The sequence below is a fragment of the Oryzias latipes genome, chromosome 12 (genome assembly GCF_053564925.1).
Source record: "Oryzias latipes strain Hd-rR chromosome 12, Olatipes_Hd-rR_3.1".
Classification (NCBI taxonomy): domain Eukaryota; kingdom Metazoa; phylum Chordata; class Actinopteri; order Beloniformes; family Adrianichthyidae; genus Oryzias; species Oryzias latipes.
Genome location: NC_136248.1, coordinates 29,527,432 through 29,546,851, shown reverse-complemented (window position 1 = coordinate 29,546,851; position 19,420 = coordinate 29,527,432). Strand labels below are relative to the sequence as shown.

At 41.6% G+C, this 19,420-nt stretch overlaps 1 protein-coding gene across 4 annotated transcripts in view; it reads left to right on the top strand.

The window, feature by feature from the left end:
- The window catches only part of pde8b (phosphodiesterase 8B), a 57,322-nt gene extending 38,478 nt beyond the window's left edge, over window positions 1–18,844 (top strand). For all 4 annotated transcript variants that reach the window (XM_020707479.3, XM_011481456.4, XM_011481455.4 and 1 more), the window contains exons 4-22: window positions 406–465; window positions 1,838–1,895; window positions 2,088–2,176; window positions 3,042–3,120; window positions 3,496–3,636; window positions 3,724–3,812; window positions 3,887–3,941; window positions 5,691–5,742; window positions 5,936–6,013; window positions 6,314–6,390; window positions 8,222–8,386; window positions 9,239–9,284; window positions 9,542–9,671; window positions 9,777–9,975; window positions 10,377–10,594; window positions 11,794–11,932; window positions 13,237–13,404; window positions 13,479–13,608; window positions 16,320–18,844. In XM_020707479.3, the coding sequence (XP_020563138.1) occupies window positions 406–465; window positions 1,838–1,895; window positions 2,088–2,176; window positions 3,042–3,120; window positions 3,496–3,636; window positions 3,724–3,812; window positions 3,887–3,941; window positions 5,691–5,742; window positions 5,936–6,013; window positions 6,314–6,390; window positions 8,222–8,386; window positions 9,239–9,284; window positions 9,542–9,671; window positions 9,777–9,975; window positions 10,377–10,594; window positions 11,794–11,932; window positions 13,237–13,404; window positions 13,479–13,608; window positions 16,320–16,429 (2,083 nt within the window). In that variant the 3' untranslated portion in view covers window positions 16,430–18,844. The remainder of the gene's footprint in view (window positions 1–405; window positions 466–1,837; window positions 1,896–2,087; window positions 2,177–3,041; window positions 3,121–3,495; window positions 3,637–3,723; window positions 3,813–3,886; window positions 3,942–5,690; window positions 5,743–5,935; window positions 6,014–6,313; window positions 6,391–8,221; window positions 8,387–9,238; window positions 9,285–9,541; window positions 9,672–9,776; window positions 9,976–10,376; window positions 10,595–11,793; window positions 11,933–13,236; window positions 13,405–13,478; window positions 13,609–16,319) is intronic.
- The last annotated feature ends 576 nt before the right edge of the window (window positions 18,845–19,420 follow it).

The following is a 19,420-nucleotide window of genomic DNA, read 5'->3' as shown; positions in this document are numbered from 1 at the left end:
CACTGAAGGCAGTGATGGGTGCTTTGCTCTGGTCTGCAGAGCTTCACTCTGATTTTCTGCAGACTTCCGATGATGTTATCTTCACACCTGAAGTGATCCTAATTTTCTCAGCTCGTTCCTCCCCTCTGTGGCCATTTGTGCTCCTTTCCTCCCTCTTTCACTCCCCCGTCACCCCTTTCCTGTGCTTCCTGCCAGCTGTGCGGCCTCGTGGTCGAGCCTTCAGCGCACATGTCGTGTTTGCCGTTTCTGTCGGGAGCAGACATATTCTTCAGAGCAGATGACATCACTCCTCCCATCCTGCCCTCCTGCTCAGTCCTGCTGAGTCCCAACCGCTTCTGCAGAACTCGAGAAGAAGAATCTAACCGCTGCCAGTCTGAAATCCGCATCTGCTTGTCTTTTTTGCAGCATGATCCGCGCCACAAAGCCCTCTGAAAACACAGTTATTCTAGCTGTTGTCCCACAAAAGTAAGTCTGGGTTTTATTCACGTCATACTTTATGAAAACTCCTTCAAAGCCACGTTGATCTCTATAATCAGTTTAAAAATCTCACTAACTGTTTTTCCTGCACCATATTTTTTCACCCTGGAGAACCCCTGGGGTCAAATTTGGCCACCATGTTGTTTTGGCTGCTGTTGATGCTGCTTCTCAAAATAAACATAAGAAAAAATGTCAAAATTTAACCTTTAGAAGGCCAGAAGGGTATAGTTTTGGGGTTTTCCGGGTTCAAAATGATTTTTATGACCAAATATTTCAATTCTTTATCTGGATGTTCAAATTAAAAAAAAAATGTACAAGCGAAAAAAAAAATTATTTGTCAAATTTATTTAATTTTTTACAAATCGTGAAACCTGAATGTCAAAGCCCATTAAAAACCCTGTGAAGACCACCAAGTCAAAGAATGAACAAAACATATTTACTTTTTTTTTTTTTTAATATGTTTTTTTTTAAAGCCTGTAATGAAATCCACAAAATAAGCTTCTTTTTTGTTGTTAGAAATAGACGGTGTCTGTTATGATGCCTTCAGTTTTTTGGTACTTTTTTGCTCACAACAATAATATCAGAAAATCTGCACCTTAAAAATATTTTCAAAAAATGGATATTTCTATTTTTTTTTTTTTGTGTGGATTTCATTAATAGGAAAAACCTCTTTAACCCTAAAAATGTGACTTTTCTGTCAATTCTCGGTAGGCTCCACAGAAAATGCTTTTGGAAGTCTGGGATTTTCACATGAATTTCCACTCTTTAAAAAAATATATCTCCAAAAATGTTTTACATAAAAGTTCAGAGAGGTTCAGAGTCAGAAAATGTTAGGAAATCGAGGCTAGATTGTGACTAACCAGAGACAAAAAGTAATGATGCTACATCTACTCATCTTTTTTAAATGATCCTAAAAGCACCCGACTTTGGAGAATCAACCAGGACGAATACTTCTTAAGGTTTACAACTTAGCCACAGTTTCAGAGCCTAAACAGCGTCTGGATTTCATTCAGTGGATTTGTTTCTGGTGTAAGAAAAAAAAAACTACAATTCCCAGAACTCCACATGAGTTCACAGTAGTTGATTCAGACGTATGAAGGGGTTTGGAGATACTCAGGTTTGTTCTCTACAGAGGACAAAGTTGCATTGCCGCTGGTCAGGAGGTTGCACAACAGCTCTAACACAGGAACGTCTCCAGACGGGGTCAGCTTTTGGTTTGAAACTATTTTTAAACAAAGGAGGAACTTTATTTTGGAAGTCTCGTATTTTCCAGTCTTTATAAAACTTTAGTTTTCCCAGTTGTTGTCTATTCTAGTTTCTGCCAGCAGGGCTCTCATCCCTCTTCTGTGTTCCCGCCCAGGCTGCCCGAGCAGGAGGAGCCGTCCGTTCTCCCTCTGCTGTGTGCCGGATTCAGCCGAGTACGTCCAAACCCTTTCCCGCACTCGTGGCTGTGCTTAGAACACACTAGAACAATCTGTGCCTCACTCATTTCACAGCAAAGACATGTCCAACTGAACCAGCATCGCAGTTCGTTTGAAGCCTCTACTTTCAGTCTGATTCTCCGTTTTCTTCTCCTTGTGGTTCCTCAAACTCCACCTGTCGGTCCCCAGAGGTTCGTGGAGAACAGCAGCGTGGCGGCGTGCTACAACGAGCTGCTGCAGATTGAACACGGCGAGGTGCGCTGCCAGTTCAAACTCAGGTACTTTTGGGGGGGGGGAGCTCTGATGGTCGTCACAAACTCCCGTGACGACCTGAAAACACTCCAAGAGCGGCTGAGGTTCTCCGGCATGGCAGTTTGAGGCTTTCACTGAGACGTTTGAGAAGTTCTGCCAGGACGCAAATCAACACAAATGCCTACTAGCACACGTGGAAACATAAAAATATAAAATGCTCGTTGTTCTTTTCCTGATATAAGTGAAAAAATCAGTTACTATAACTAGCAGAATTTGTCTTGGAAAGATTTGTTGAAACATGCCTTGATGTTCTGCGCTTTTAGGAATAAATAAGCTCTTGAACTTGGCTATAAACACTCAAATTTACGCATGTTGTTTTGTTTTGTTTTTATATTTATAACCAACCCCCCCCCACACACACACACACACACACACACAAACAAGTTAATGTCCAATTTAGTAACTCCAGTCTAAATGTCTCTATTTTTAGTCCATAGAAAACTAGAAATAAGAGAAGAACTACTCATTTTAAGGTTGTTTGTTTCTACATATTATACGTAAATGCATTTTTACTTTCATATTTCTGACCTGCTGTTGTTAAATGCATTTTTTACAGTGTAATGAGTCAAGCTCATCTGTTTCTTGAAACAAAAAACTTGTTTTTTATTTTGAGATATCGCTTAAAATAAGATCTTATCAAAATCAAATGACTGAAAAAAAAAATTGATTTTTTTTCAGCATCTTAATGAAAAGCTATTAGTGAGTCAGTTTTGTCTTAAATCTAATGTAATAAGACGCTTCAATAAGAAACTGTGTTTTTGCACATAAATTTTTTCACTTTCATTTTCAAGAATCTCTTTTGTAATTGTTTGTTTGTTTGTTTGTTTTTAGGGCCTGCAACTCTGTCTTCACTGCTTTGGAGCATTGTCAAGAGGCTGTAGAGATCACCAGTGAAGACCACATCCTGCAGGTAGACTGGATATGAGTTTGACTGAATATCACATTTCATGACAGCCTAGCAGAACAGGAACAAAGGAAAAAATACTCTGTTCAACTCCACAAGTCCAAACTAGCATCCCAGAGAATTATATTTGACTTTTATGGACTCAATTTCACCTTGTTGCCCCATAAAGTGTTGTGAACAAGTATTTGCATGTGTCTAGATGTTAAATTTTATGCGACTTTGATCATCTTAAATGATTTCTAAATTCTATTGCACAAGGAAAAACTTTGAAAGTACCAAAAATAATTTATAAATGTTGATTTTATTCATGGTAAAAATGTTTTTTCCTGGGAAATAAGTTTCAGTAAACCCATTCAAATAGAATATTAAAAACTGTTCCAGTATGTCAATCCTGCATTTGAGAGGATGACGGGATACCACAGGGGGGAGGTCATCGGGAAGGAGCTGACCGAGCTTCCCAAGAGCGACAAGAACCGAGCCGACCTTCTGGACACGATCAACACCTGCATCAAAAAAGGAAAGGTGAGTTCTGGAGGAGCCCGCCTCCAACAGACCGCCCTGCAGAACCAGGCCGGGTTTCACAGCACGGCTGTTTTGTTCTGTCTGAAGGAATGGCAGGGATGCTACTATGCCAGGAAGAAGTCAGGCGACAGCATCCAACAGCAAGTGAAGATCGTTCCTGTCTTCGGCCAAGGAGGGTAAGATCTTCATGAAGAGTGGAGAGAGGTCAATGGAGGTCAATGACCCTAACTGACTGCCTCTGTCCTTTCAGGAAAATTCGACATTTTGTAGCCCTCAAAAGACCTCACTTTGACAACAATAACCAGGTGAGGAGGATTGGAAATTTGGGTTCTCACTTGTTCAATTGGGAGAATATCAGAAAACGAACGAATAAACCGTCTTTTTAAAATCAGAGAAAAAGAGTTTCTTTTTTTTCTATTGTAAAAAGTAAGATTGTAATGAATGAAACGACCCCCTCCAATGATCATTTGACCTTAAAACGCTCCTGGTGGTCTTTCGATCATAGTGTTTTAGGCAAAATCAAAAAAATCTGCATCGTTTTAGGACATAGTTTCTGCAGAGCGGCAGTTCTTTAGAAATTGTTTACATGAAAATGCTGCAAAATCACTATTTTCTGGAAAAGCGTGGTTTTCATCAAAGAAAATCATGTTTTTAACATGTTGTGGCATTTCCACATGATGGAGGAGACATGCAGTATAAAGAAAATCAAGCTTTCAGTTGCTATAGTTAGTACTTCCTGTGTGAATCAGGAGCAGACAAAAAAATGCTGTTAGAAAACACCTTGTAGCAGTGACGGTGCTACAGTTTTCTTTGCAGCGTTAATGTTAGCTTGGGGATCTGAGGGGCTGTAAGCTAGCAGAAGGATGGCGGGAAGAAGGGGCGGGCTTACTCCGTGCTAACAACATTTCAGAGGTGAATTTGGATGAACTCCTGACGCTCTGCAGTCACCAGAAAACAACACTGGTTTTTGGATTTTGGATAATCAGAATTATAAGACCACCTTAAAAGTGGTTTAAAAGAGATGCAGATAGGATACTTTCTCTAAACTTTTAGGCCAAATTGTCTGGTTAAACACCTCAGCTGCCAGCGTGTTGCTGCATCCAGCTTAGTTCCAAGAAAATGACGTTAAGCTACATCTAAGAACCAGGGTCCCCCGCCGAGGTCGAGCAGAGCCATGTAGGCAAGGCGCCACTTTCTATTCATACGTCTGGCTTGTGTCTTATTATGTCTTTCTAAAAGTTTTTCAGCTTTTTGTTTGACTGCCGGGTCAAACCGAACCAAACAGTAGGGTTGAAATATGAGCATTTGGGACGGCTTTACAAACATATTAACTGTTTTACATGTTGATTACCCTAAATAAAAAGTACTTTGAAGTATTTTTATTTTTACATTTTTAAACGGGTCAATCTGACCCAGACCATAACAGGGAGGTAAAACATTACCGGGGTCAATTTGACCCGATGAAGTCCACACTGTTGCTCAGAAACTATCATAAAAGGAGGTTTTAAAATTCAAAAGCTATAAAAACACGACCCTACAGCAAGTTAAACCAATCAAAAACTGACGTTTGTTTTATGTTTTTCTGTGTAATTTAATACCAGTTCATGATGTTCCGTCTAATCTGTTCATCACACAAATGCACATGATGCTGTGTCAGCAGCAGGTAAAGGTGCAGTGACTTACACGGGTTCTTATGCAACCAGATAAACTGTTACACACTGATCCATCACCAGATAACCATGACTAACCCTGTACAACATCAACATAACAAAGAAAAGCATTTCTCTGTGTGGATTATTTTTAAACCATTATGTTTCCCTCAGATTGAGAATAAACCTCAGTGTCTTAGAAAAAGAAGGAGGCTGTTGTTTCATAGGAACATTAAAGTGCACTTAAGTTTAGTTATTTCCCCCCAGCCTATTACAGTTTGCTGTTTATACCGTTCAAAAAGTTCCTACATACAGTACAGCCTGTCTTTTCTTTTCCTGGTGTGACGATCTGAGTCTGAAAGGCGAAGCTCCTCCACCTTCATCATCTGTTGCTCTCTCTGACAGGTACACAAGTTCAACAAAGAGGAGCGATGTAGCGGGGAGCATTCTCAGTCAGGTACTCGTCAGTGAGACCCTGTATCCACAGCAGGATACACAGATTTAGGCCAAAATAGTCAAATATAGACTAAAATTGTATTATTTGTGGGATGCATTTGAACAGCCATGTTTTGATTGAATAAACTGGAAGAAAAGAATGAAGAATCAAATCTTAATTCACGTTTTGATTCGTTTTTTTTATTTTCCCGCAGAGTGCCATTCTTTGCGCCACAGAGACCGGAGGAAAGACTCGATCGACGCCAGATCGGTCAGTTCCCGTGGCAGTGACGGTAAGACACATTCCGATTCTCTGTTCCTCTGTAAACATTCAAAGGGGTTTGGATGAGTGGAGCTCCAGAAAATGAAGGTGAAGCAGATGCATTCGGGTTGGATTGGGGACAGATAATCACATGTGAGTGGGACTGTGTTAGGGGAAGGGCTTGACCTGAATTTATAATTTAAAGTCCTGTTTTTTTTCTAAACACCAACTGACTGATTTTGTTTGGTTTTTTATTTTTTTGTATGTGGATGTTTTATTGGATGAGCAAAGTTTGTAAAATGTCCCATGATGCATCTGATCTTCATTACAGGTCCAAGTTTACAGAATCGAAGGCACTCGTCCGTCGCCAGGATTCATTCGATGACCATCGAGGCTCCCATCACCAAGGTTAGCATGTTTCCAAAACCGATTATATTCTGCGCGGCTTAATCTGTTGTCTTTTATAAATAAGAAAACAAACTCTCTGTCCCTGAAAAATTAGACTAAAACTTAAAAAAAAGAGGTAAAAAAAGTTGCAGACAGGAAGTGAAGGCGCTTTTTAAAAAAAAAAAAAATAAGTGAAAGAGGGGTAAAGTTTGTGCTTTTATTTTGTCTGACACACCTGCCCTTCCTTTAAGATGCAAATGCCTCTCTATAGACTCTTCCACAGGCCCAGACACCCCAAAAACCTGCAGAACCGCTGTGGGTCAGTCTACGTACGGGTGCATGTGACCAAAGGCCGTGTCACACTGCCGCTACTTACAATTTGCACAAATTGCACGATGGAAAATTGGTCATACGTGAACATACGTTGGAAATGTTGTGGTTCTTTGCGTGACATTTTCACAGAGGCTTCACAAATGAACCGCGTTATAAAACCGCGGAAGACGTAGGGATAAACCACGCAGAGAACACGTAAACCCGCGCTTCATTGAGTTTCCTCACTTTGACATTCAGAGCACTCAGCAGAGATGGCGTCAGCACCACGGTCAGCGCCCGCCCTGTCCCTCGCGATGCTGTGTTTCAACTAAACAGTCGGATTAAACGGGAATTTCCATTCATTGCACGTCGGGCACATGTGAAGAATCGACAATAAAGTTGACTTTAAACTTTGACCATGACCTTTGAAACGGTTGGATTCCACCGATCAGCACCAGTTCTAAGTCAGCTGCTAGGCGCCAGGCGAGGCAGCCCACAGGGGGAGGGGACCCACACTGTGACAGAGGACCCCTAGCAGTAGCCGCAGCTGGGGGTCCCATCAGTAGTCCTATCCGCACCACTTCCCCTGCTAGAGACCTGACCTGAGTGGGAGACCCCCACCTGGTATAGACTGCTGGAGGGGTGAAAGATCGTCACACAACACGCCAATCGTGCATGAACTGTGCGCCGCTTATATGAAATGTATTCGTGGTTTGAGTATGTGAGCCGAATGCGCAATATTAGAGTTAAACATCAGTGGTAGTTGAGTGGAAAGTCCATTGGACATAAGTTGACAAACGTGGAAACAATCAGGCGCATTTGTATATGATGCACGTAATAATTCTGTATAAACTACGTAAAAAAATACGCATAAACTGCGTAAGTCACACTCAACCAAAAAGTTTGAACAGCTCAAAACCGAATTGGCATGAAGACCCGTTGGCCGAAACCGTCAACGGACATCTGCGCACATCTACGAATGACGAACGCAAGAAACACTTATGGTTGACGTCAATCACGCATGTACCACGACGACACGGCCTCGAGGCTTTAGTGAGGCAACATTCACGCCATCCTAGTTCAGATTAACCGCCAAACCCCAGAGAGACTGAACCCATCGACACACTTTACTGTAGTCCCTTCATTCCTGAACTAAAGTTGTTCCTTTGGCTTCAAGATCTCACAGCAGAGCGTCTGCCCTCCACGCTTTGCGGAATTTTATCCAATATCCACGGGACGTTTTGTGGTCGTCTTATTTTCAAACTGAGGGAAAAGACCAAGAATGGAGTTCTAATTATAGAGCCACGGTCAAGTGGCTCTGTGGGCCGGATTCCCCACAGAGTATCCCATTGTCTCCTTGGCCTCCTGCAGCGGTCCTGTGATGCTCTTGTGTGTTCAAGTGTCTTTATTTAGCCGATTTGTAGAGAATCACATGCAACACTAGAGTCACAAAGAGTCACTGTGTCGTGGCCCAAAAGCCAGAGAGGTCTTTGTGTTTTGGTTTGAAGCTTCTCTCCTCTGATCAGGACTTTTCCTCCAGGTGATAAACATCATCAACGCGGCCCAGGAGAACAGCCCCGTCACGGTGGCCGAGGCTCTGGACCGCGTCCTGGAGATCCTGCGGACCACCGAGCTTTACTCCCCACAGCTCGCCTCCAAGGAAGACGACCCCCACACCAATGATCTGGTTGGGGGGCTCATGAATGTGAGAGGCAGCTATCTATGCTTTCACAAACGCAGTCCTGAAGTCCTGCAGCTATTTAAAAAAAAAAAGTCTGATTTTCCTCAAATAAAACTTTGACTAAACAGAAAATTCCTGAGTCCCTGCTGGGGGGTTCGTTTTAGTCCTGAATTGATTACCTGCTGACTGCAGCTGATTTTTATGTAATGATATAAAAAATACTCAGTATATTTATTCAAATATCTTCTAAAGAATCAAATACTGAAATAGACAAAAGAAAAGCTTCAAAACTTCAAATTTTACTTTTTTTTTAAATTGCTGCTAATTGCCTGATTTAAATCAAATTCAAGGCAAAAAGGATTTTTAAATTTCACATTTAAAATATATATATTATATATTATTAAAAACTTATTTTGTTTTTATTTATTTTGTTTTTTCACTGGAAAAAGTGTTGAAACCAAACAAAAGTAAAGATAAAAATCAGAAACTTGTTTTTTTGCTACCGTACAAAACTTTAAAGGTCAAATGACACCGACTTTTATGATTCAATATATTTAAACCTTTATTAAATGTTTCTAATTACCATCAAAATCCACCAGATGACAGAACTTCTGGCCTGAAAAAATATTTATTTCTTTTTTCTTCTAAACTTTTTACAATCCACCAGCAGAAAACTTTTTTTTTCTTTTTAAATCCTGCACCTTTACAGGCTGTTTGGGTTGAACCCATTGACTGAGGCTTTTAATTGGTCACCTTATAACTTGACTAACTTGAACTGAACTGAAGGCTGATATGTATTTTTAAGAAAATTTATATGTGTTTTATATGTTTTTTTTGCAACGACATTTAATAAAATTCTGGCTTTGATTTTTCTAGGATGGGATGCGGAGACTCTCTGGGAATGAATACGTTTTCTCCAAAAGTAAGTTTAAGGTCATTTTTACGCTAAAATAAATTCATTTTTACATTTAAACCTTTAACTTGCTTTAAGTTGAATTCTGCCTGCAGTCTTTGCAGCTTTCAGTCACAGATTTGATCACAAAACATCCTAAAAGAAAAGCCTGAATTGGTTCTCTTGGCGTCTTCATGTGGACGTTCTGGCTCATTGTTTCAGTTTTCTTCACAGAGGGATCAGGATTGTTGGTTTCTGACCCTAATCTGCTGCGCTGCGTCTTTCAGACATGAGCCAGAGTCAGCTGGCCATCCCGGTCACCTTAAACGACGTGCCTCCGTCCATCGCAGAGATGCTGAATGACGAGGAATGCTGGGATTTCAACATCCTGGAGCTGGAAGCAGCGACTCACAAGAGGTGAGTCAATGTAAACACTGGAGCAAAGGATGCTGAGAAGACCCTGAAAAAGTTCCATCTTGGGTTTGGAGGTGAGCGTTTCTCCTCGGATTCGTTTCCCTGCAGGCCGCTGACTTATCTCGGCCTGAAGATTTTCACCAGTTTCGGCGTGTGCGACTTCCTGAACTGCTCGGAGGCCACGCTGCGCTCCTGGCTGCAGCTCATCGAAGCCAGCTACCATTCCTCCAACTCCTACCACAACTCCACGCACGCCGCAGACGTGCTGCACGCCACCGCCTACTTCCTGCGCAGAGAGCGGGTCAAGGTTAGAGAATGAACATCGCAGAGATGACATGAGTTCTTCCTGCAGGTCCTTCATGCAATCTGGTCTCAGAAGCTCTGCACGCACGAACCATGCAGGCCTCATTTTTACCACAACTCCCGGAAAAACTCCCGCCAGACTCATGGCACTAAAAACAGTCCTCGCTGCTTCAATTTGAGTTTTTTCTCTCTTGGTTGTTTATGTTTATTTATGTTTGTACAGAGAGTCAAGGAGCAACAATGTATGGAGTCCACAAATTCATAAGTGTGTATCTTACAAAAACAGTCGTTTGCACATGTGCAGCATCGGTTGCCATAGTGACAGAGTTTTCTCTGTGAGTCGGTGGAAGCGCCGTGGGTCGTCCGTGTGGATGACGCTTTTCCTCCGTTTGCCGTCTCCTTCAGAGCAGTCTGGACCAGCTGGACGAGGTGGCGGCGTTGATAGCGGCGACAGTCCACGACGTCGACCACCCGGGCCGGACCAACTCCTTCCTGTGCAACGCGGGAAGCGAGCTGGCCATCCTGTACAACGACACGGCCGTGCTGGAGAGCCACCACGCCGCCCTCGCCTTCCAGCTCACCAACAGAGACAGCAAGAGCAACATCTTCAAGAACATCGACAGGTGGGTCCAAATCCAAAGCTAAGAATCAGATGTGAGCAAAGAGACATTCATTGGAAATTCACTGAAACTCCAGCAGCCTGCAGGAAACCTGCAGCAGATTGGAGCTGCAATCAAAGAGAAAACAGAAGATGGTCGTTTGATGCTTCTGACCTCAAACACAAATCACTACTAGCTTTAAAAAACTGCAAATTAAATTGATCATTTATTCGTTCACGACAATTTGAGAGATTCAGTAAATAAGCTGCTTTTCCCTAAACATTCATGTTAATACTTACACTAACATTGTTATGAACAAAAACTTACCAAATCCCCCAACTCGTCATAATTAATATTTATTTTAATCTTGCAAAAAAAGAAAGCTACAATTGATTATTACAGTCACCATAAAATAACTATAAAGTCTTAAAATAACTATAAAGTTAAGAGAAAAAATTTTGAGTCAGAGTAACGTTGAACAATTATTTAAAAATTCAACATTTTACAAGAATAAAATAATAGATGTATTTTGTACAGTTACAAATTTGACGCATAAATTCATGACTTTATTCTTGTAAATTGTTTGGTGTTTTTGTGCAAAATTTACCTTTTTTCTCATAATAGTAAATGATGTTTGTACGACTTTATTCCCACAAAAACTTTACTTATTAATGATTGTTTTTTAAACTTTATTCTTGTTAGATTTTGACTCTTTTTTTTCTCTTTTTTATTTCATCTGGTAAACTTTTAAATATTTACCATAATTTTACAACCTTATATCTGTCAAATCTGGGCTTTTCTCTCATAGTTTATGGCTTTTTCCTAGAAAAGTTTAGACTTTTTCCCCATAAATTTTACAATTTTATTCCCATATTTTTGCTCTTACGGTGACCCTAAAACTCCATCGTAACAAATATATTAATTCCAAAAACATTTTCTGTTATTCTTTTGATTAAATGGGCTTTACAAGATTAACACCAATAACTTGAATGATGGCTGTAGTTTCTAGAGGAAGTCATTCATATTGGTATTTCATGAATAAAATGAGTTTTAGTAAAAATTGTAACCAACATTCAGGGACCTGAGAGTGTATTTCTGTTCCTGTAGCGGGTCCCGGTAGTTTAGCGAGGGTTGGGGTCACACAGCTGGCCGCAGAGATGAAAGCGTCCGCAAACATTTGAGGATGTTTTGGAGAATCACAGGATGACTGTTTCTGCCGTCAGGAATCAGTACCGAACGCTGCGACAGTCCGTCATCGACATGGTTCTGGCCACAGAGATGACCCGACACTTCGAGCACGTCAGCAAGTTCGTGAACAGCATCAACAAGCCCATGGCGGCCATCGAGGAGACCAGCACCTGTGTAAGACGCCGCCCGCCGCCGCCATCGCTTACAGAAAAAGAAACAGACCCACAGGAATGAGGCGGTTTTATTCTTTACAGGCCTCTTAGACGTCAGTCTTTACCCCATTGGTGGATTCTCTTCTGTCAATGGGATAAATATATATGTATCTTATTTTAAGAAAACAATTTTAGTCTCTAAGACGTGTTTCCCTAAAATTATTTTGTTATTGAAAAACCTTTTGATTTTTGATTTTCAATCACAAAACAATACAATAAGCATTCATACATTCATTCAAAGACGTATCAAACTTAGGATAAGTAAGGGTTAATGGCCGACGAAGTGTGCGTTATTACTTTTTAACGCACCCCGCAAAGCGGAGGACGGTTGCACGAATAGTGCATTAATAAGTAATAACGCATACTTCGAAGGCCATTAACCCGCTTATGCTATGGTCACTCACAAAAGCAATACACATTAACCAGTTCTTAGTCCTTAATTCTTGTTTTTTACCGATTTGCATCGCTTTTCTCACAAAAAGCCGACTATTTGTTGCGTGATGCGGCGCGATGCTTTTCAGAAAGTTCTCCTCTTACCGCTTGTTTTTGTCCAAATGATGAAGCAAGAGGTTGAAGCCGGCGCAGTGATACATTTAAGCTAGGTGACCGGAACTTCTTTTTGCGGTTATCAGGTTTTAACGCACACCCAGTAGCCAATCAGAATCGAGTATTCACCCGGACCATGGTATAATTAAATAGTAAATTAAATATTGCTTGATAGGGAGTGGAAAGATTAAATAATCCCACTACTGTTCTACCGTAACCATTTTATTACATGATTTATCATTATCCGGTTCATAACATAATAATCTGTTATCAATGCCTTACAAACGCAGTTTCAGGTCATTCCGTATGATTAAGGATCAATAAATCACATGACAATGATGAATTACGTTATACTTATGTAAAGTAGTTATACTTTTTTGACTGTAACTCTTTTATTTTGGTCAATATTTTATTTTTTATTTGTCTTGGGAAAATGATGCGTTGTTTAATTGTTATTACTAAATTTTAAAAATATTTATTTTGTGAATGTTGTTAATTTTTAGCATTTGCTGTTTACTTTCATTCAGTTTTTTATTTGTTTCGCTTTTATCCTGAACTGTTTTACAGATTTTCAGGCTTTTTTAGTGCTGCTTTCATGTCTTTTAGCTAATAGAGCATTTAATAAGTAGCTTAATTTTTTTTTTAATGTCTGCACCGCTGAAGCTTTTTTCAGGTTTTCTATAAAAACGACAACATTTTTCTGCCTGGCGTTTCCAACAGAGCGGGAACAGCGAGTCGGAGAGTCAAACCAACTTCAGGAACTCTGCGGAGAACCGCCTGCTGATAAAGAGGATGCTGATCAAGTGTGCGGACGTGGCCAACCCCTGCCGGCCGCTGGAGCTGTGCATCGAGTGGGCGGGCCGGATCTCCGAGGAGTACTTTGCTCAGGTGAAGGGATGTTTTAGCGGCGTTGGGTTTCCGCGTCCCCTCGGACGCTCACTGTTCTCTGTGCGCGGCTGCAGACGGATGAGGAGAAGCGGCTGGGGCTGCCCGTGGTGATGCCCGTGTTCGACAGGAACACCTGCAGCGTGCCCAAGTCCCAGATCTCCTTCATGGACTACTTCATCACCGACATGTTCGATGCCCTGGATGGTAAGAGGACTTTAGAATCCACAGTCACAAGTTCAGAGAAATCCTAACGCAGTATTTGATTTAGTTTGATTTGATTGGAAATAAAGAAATAAGGCAATAAAAGTGGACAAAACAGTTTTATGAAGCCTATTATAGGAATACGTTGATTAGAAAATAATCAAAAATGACAGAGATGATAAATAGACGTATTTGTTCGAGTCACATTGAATCACATTCAGTCTGATTTTCACGCAGAGTTTGATTGATTGCTGGACAGACAGTAGAAAGAAGTTTTTGCTACGTTTCTCCGGTTCTTAGGATATAGGTTCTAAAACTCGCATTTTTACGTTTCTGAATCTCAGAAACTGAATTGAGAAGCGTTTGAGACAGAATTTGAAATATTTAGAGACAAACGTGTCGAGACGTTTTTGGAAAAGTTTCCCGGTTTTGGGAGCAGAACTAGAGGACAGACTGATGAGGAAAACAGAAACCGTTTGTACGACGCTTTGCTGTTTTTGTTTGACGGTGGAGTTGACAGGAAGAGGAAGAGTCAGACAGGAAATAGGGGGAGGGGGGGTCCTGCCTCTTCATTCCCACTGAATCCTCTCAGCATCGACTCCCCAGGAGGAAACTTGTTTACTGTCAGCGCCGCTCTGATGTCACGGAAATATCCCAAACACCAGCGGGACGGAGGGGGGGGTTGGGAAAATTATGATGGGGAAGATGAGGATGGGGGGGGTTGAGCACACACACAATGTAACTCATCAACACGGTAGGGTCGTTATTGGGGGGGGGGGGGGGTATTTACAGACTGGAAACAGGGGCACAAATAACGCCGGTTGGGGGGGTCAAACGCTGGGAGCACCGTTCACTGTGTGTGACGACCTTTCAACCCCTTTAATGTTGGTGCAACACTGCTCCGTGTACACAAACGCAAAGACACACACAAAAGCACACAGACACACACAAACGCACACAGACACACAAACGAACAGAGACACACAGAGACACACAAAGACACACACAAAAGCACACAGACACATACAAACACACACAGACACACAAACGAACAGAGACACACACAGACACAAAGACACACAGACACATACAAACACACAAAGACACGCACAGACACAAACACACACAAAAGGACACTGACACACACAAACGCACACAGACAGACACACACAGAGAAAAACAGACACACACAAACGCACACAGACACACACAAACACACACAGACAGACACAGACACACACAGAGACACACACAAACGCACACAGACACAGACACTCACAAAAGTGTGCGTGTTTGTGTGCTTGTCAGTGTGCTTTTCTGTGTCTGTGTGCGTTTGTGTGTCTGTGTGCGTTTGTGTGCTTTTTAGTGTGTGTGTCTGTTTCTGTCTGTGTGCTTTTCACACACACACACACACACACACACACAGGTGCACACAAACGCACAGAGACACACAAATGCACACTTCCACACACACAGACACAACCACACACTGAAGGATGACAGCAGATGTGTGTTTTTTTTAAATAAACTGCAAATTCTGCCATTAGGGTTAGAAATGTTAGAAAATGTTGAACGTTTCATACAGACGAGGTTTTGATTGTTTTTTTGCTTCTCAGAATTACAAATACTATTAATATACAGATTTAACTCAGGAAAGAAGACAAAAAAAACAAGGTTTTCAACCAGAGAATTTACATTTGCCAATAGGAAATTTGGCCAAAATGAGCAAAAGATTTAAAAGTAAACCAGAGTCCTTTTGTATCGTCTTTGAGATTAGACCCAACGAGACATTTTTCCAGAAATTTAGTCATCAATAAAATCACAAATCTTCTGCCAAAACACTTACAATCCATCTTACCAGAAAAGATGGATGACTGTTTCAGGGGAATTGCAGCAAAAACTACAGAGTATCAATGTTTAATCTAAATCTATTTTGAATAAACATTTAAACTGGGTAGGTGTGTCTATTTATGCTTCTCTCAACTGTTTGGATTCATTTCTGTCTCAGAGTCGCCCTCTGCTGGTCAACCTCAGTACTCTACACTCAACCAGATCTTTTTATTGAAAATAGTGACGCTCAATGAGATTTAGGTCTTTTCTGTATGGAAAGAATTGACAGATTGTCTGTAAAATTACTTTTTTACCTTCAGTTTGTTAGATTAAAGTGTTTAATGGGATCCTACAGATTTCCAATGATCTCAAAAATGTGACTCTTATTTTTATTTTTGTACACACAATTAATACACTTGTGTTCAAACAGGATAAAAAAATTATTAATATAGGTTCATTTAAAAAAACACAACGATGACAAGATGGTTAGTTTTTAAAATGTATTTATTTTTACATTTTTTTACATTATTTTTTTCAGTCAATACAAATCCTAAACTTCTGTCAGATTTTAAAATCGTCCATAATTTTTTTTGCATCTCTTACTAGCGAACTCATTACAGGAAGTTAACATTAAGTTATTTAGCGAATGTTTTTATATTTGTGGATCTGAGTCTCCAACAAACCGATTTCAAAAGATTCAAATCGTGTCAAAAATAAAAAATACATAGAAACAATTACCAAAGAGCCTCCAAAGACTCCTGTGAAAGAGAGAATCAATGCAGTGTTACAGCCAAGTGTTTACGTTAAAAAACACAAAGCGGCGCCTTGTTGGAGGGGGGTGGGGGTGCTGTTCTCTCCCCCCCTAAGTGTCTGTGTTCCTGCAGCCTTCGCCGGCCTCCCCATCCTGATGGAGCACCTGTCGGAGAACTACAAGTACTGGAAGACTCTGGACGAGGGGAGGTGTAAGAGCCTGCGGCCCCCGCCTCCGTCCTGACCTGCAGGAGGGTCCCCGGCGTGGTCATGATGGCGCTCTGAACCGTCTCCTGGCTGTTGAGGGGGGGGGGGCTCGTCAACCCCCCACCCACCCCCCCTCTCTGTAGCACCTCCGTGAACTGCAGGTCCAACAGCTCGCCTGACAATCTGTACCATACGATGCACCTCGCCACAAAGCCGCACTTTAGCCGATCCAGACGCCTGGAACCCCCCCCTGCGTTCGCTTTCCCCCTCCCTTTGTGTGTCACGTGGCGGAGGACAGACCAAGTCTGACTGGTTTCTAATCACGAACTTGTGACGGTGCTCAGAAGGATCAACTCCTCTTTTCCGTTTCTCTTTTGTCTCCAAGACCCATGGATGTGCTTCTGGGACCAGGTTCTGATCAGATTCACAATAAAACACAAAGGGCTGGACGTTGAGGAATCAGCTGTTTTGTGGTAGCGAAGCTAAAAAAAAAAGAAAAAGACCTTCTTCTCTTTAGTGAAAGCAGCGGATGACGACAACGAACGAGTAGAGACGCACTGTATTTTAGTTAGACCACATTTCCTAGCTGTGACACGAACTGTAGAAGCTCCTTCTGTGGCGTTTGGGGCCTCGGATCCAGAGTCAGTGTTCCTGTGAAGGCAAACCCTGCCCGGCCCCCCCTGCAATTCCACACCAAACACACCCACTGATGATGATGGGGTTGGTGCAGCGTGTCTGCCCCCTAGTGGCAGGAAAGACCCACTCCGATCGTCTAAAGTGTCTAACACTTAAAACAAAATCTGAAAACATTCGATTTTCTCACATGACTAAGATTTAATGAAACAAAGTAGTTGATTTATAGAAGAAAACATTCATAAAAAAAGCCACAGGACAGTTTTTTTCACAGAATGCCGTTATAGGACTGAGTAACCCAGACTCACGTCGTCTTTCAGGTCACGAGGATTTTTTTTGTAAAACCTATAATTTTTTTACATTTTCTGTGCTAAAAAATCATAAATGTCCCTTTTTACAAGTTGACACAAATTGAGAAACGACTGCATTTGATTGAATCTTCATTCTCTGCTAAATATGTGCGGCCGGTTCAAACTTAGACTTTGCGATGAAGATTTTTCCAAAGTGGAAGCTAACAACCGGACGCTAACTTCAGCCACGTCCCACTTTCAAGGTGTGACGGATAAATAAAGCAAAATACAAAGAGACACATTATTCTTCTTCGGTTTCCTCACTGATTATTTTCTCCCTTGTCCACAGTTTTATGCTCGTTAGTCAGCTTTTTATTTCTGGGCTTTTACTTTGGCGGTCCGAGCAGCAGCTTCAAGTCATGTGACACGTCAAGATAGACCGATGTGGTGAACAGAATCCGGTAGTTTTCTCAAATATATCTTCCTTCGAGATCAGAAAATTGTAGTTGTTTTCCTCCCCGTTGCTGAGAGCTCTCTGTTTACACACACTCCCGCTAGCTTATGCTCTCTGATGCATCAGGGCCGGAGCATGGACCCTGTGGCTTTTTTTTTTCGACGTTTCTACGTCAACCAGCATCCTGATTTTACAACCATTTGATGACATAAATACTCGAAAATGATATTTTAAGATTCATTTTCCTAATATTTGTTCTCAATCATCGTAAAACTGCCACAAAGGTTTTCATCGGAGTGGGTCTACGCGGAGGAACATTAGCGTCGGGGCATTTCTCAGGTCATTTTTCAGCTGAAAACCACTAAAAGGAAGCAACAGGAGGATGTTTGGTGGTGGAATCGATAGAAACCCATAAAAAATCATCCTAAGTGAAGCAGAGTAAACCAAAGGCACAGAGAGCTCTCGTTACCGGTGCCTTATTCAATTATTCATTCATCCGTTCTTCTGTATCGTTATTGAAAAAAAGCCATAAGTGTTTGAGAATCTGGGGTTGAGGCTCACGCTGGCATCCCGGCTCTGTGTTTCCAGCTCTGTAGTCACTTTACTGACAACGAAGGTCTGAAGAAACGCCTTAATGCTGTCGCTCCGTCGCCGTGGTTGCACTGTAAGCTACCTGCTGATTCTGTTCCAGCTTTGCTGTTTTTACCTGCTGCTTCCCAAAAGCTTCATTTTCCTTTCCTTTCATTTGGTAACCATAACTTGAAATGTGTTTCACCGCGGCTGCTTCAAACCATCTCCAGAGGATATTTTTGTGCCGCCAAGTTTTCTCCTGACGAGGAGCTGAACTCTGCCTCCTCTGTGGACAAAGTGGGACCGCCGCCAGGAGGGTGGCGTCAACGTGACGACAGCCACAAAACAATCACGGGATTTTTATGGAGGTGGTTAGAATGCATTGTACGTGTAAAAGCTTTAAACCGCCGTCACCTAAAATGTTCGTATCTCTGCGGTGTCTTTTAATGTTTTCTGTTCAACACGAAAATGTATCGTGAGACGATTAAAGCAGTTTGAAATATGACGCGTGTTCAGTATCACCATTTTTTATGGGAAATTTGACTCGATGCTGAAGTTTTGTTTTTGTAATGAAGCCTCCGAACACTAGATGGCAGCATTGAGAGTTTTCAAATTAAGCGCCTGAACAATGAAGAACATGGTACTAACAATGTTCTTCAATGAAGCCGCTTATTTCTGCTGATAATCTAAATTGAGGCTACGTCTTAAGTGCCTCACCACGCCCTGACCTCTAAAGGACTAGCCACGACCCCAGACTTAGTAGCCCAGACTTAGTACCGTAGACTTAGTACCGTAGAATTAGTAGCATAGACTTAGTAGCCCATACTTAGTACCGTGGACTTTGGGGTTAATATGAATCTTCTGCTTTAACCCTTGTGCTATCTTAGATGACCCCACCCTTAATTTGACGTGTTCTCCCCACCATGACAAAGGTGGATAAAGGTGGAAAGATTTCATGTGGACACCAGTGAAGATCACAAATCATTGAAGAAAAAAGGGTTCAGAGCACTGTCTAGTGGGTCTAGATGACCCAACTCCCAATGTTAACGTGCCTAGGATAGCACAAGGGTTACTTATCTTC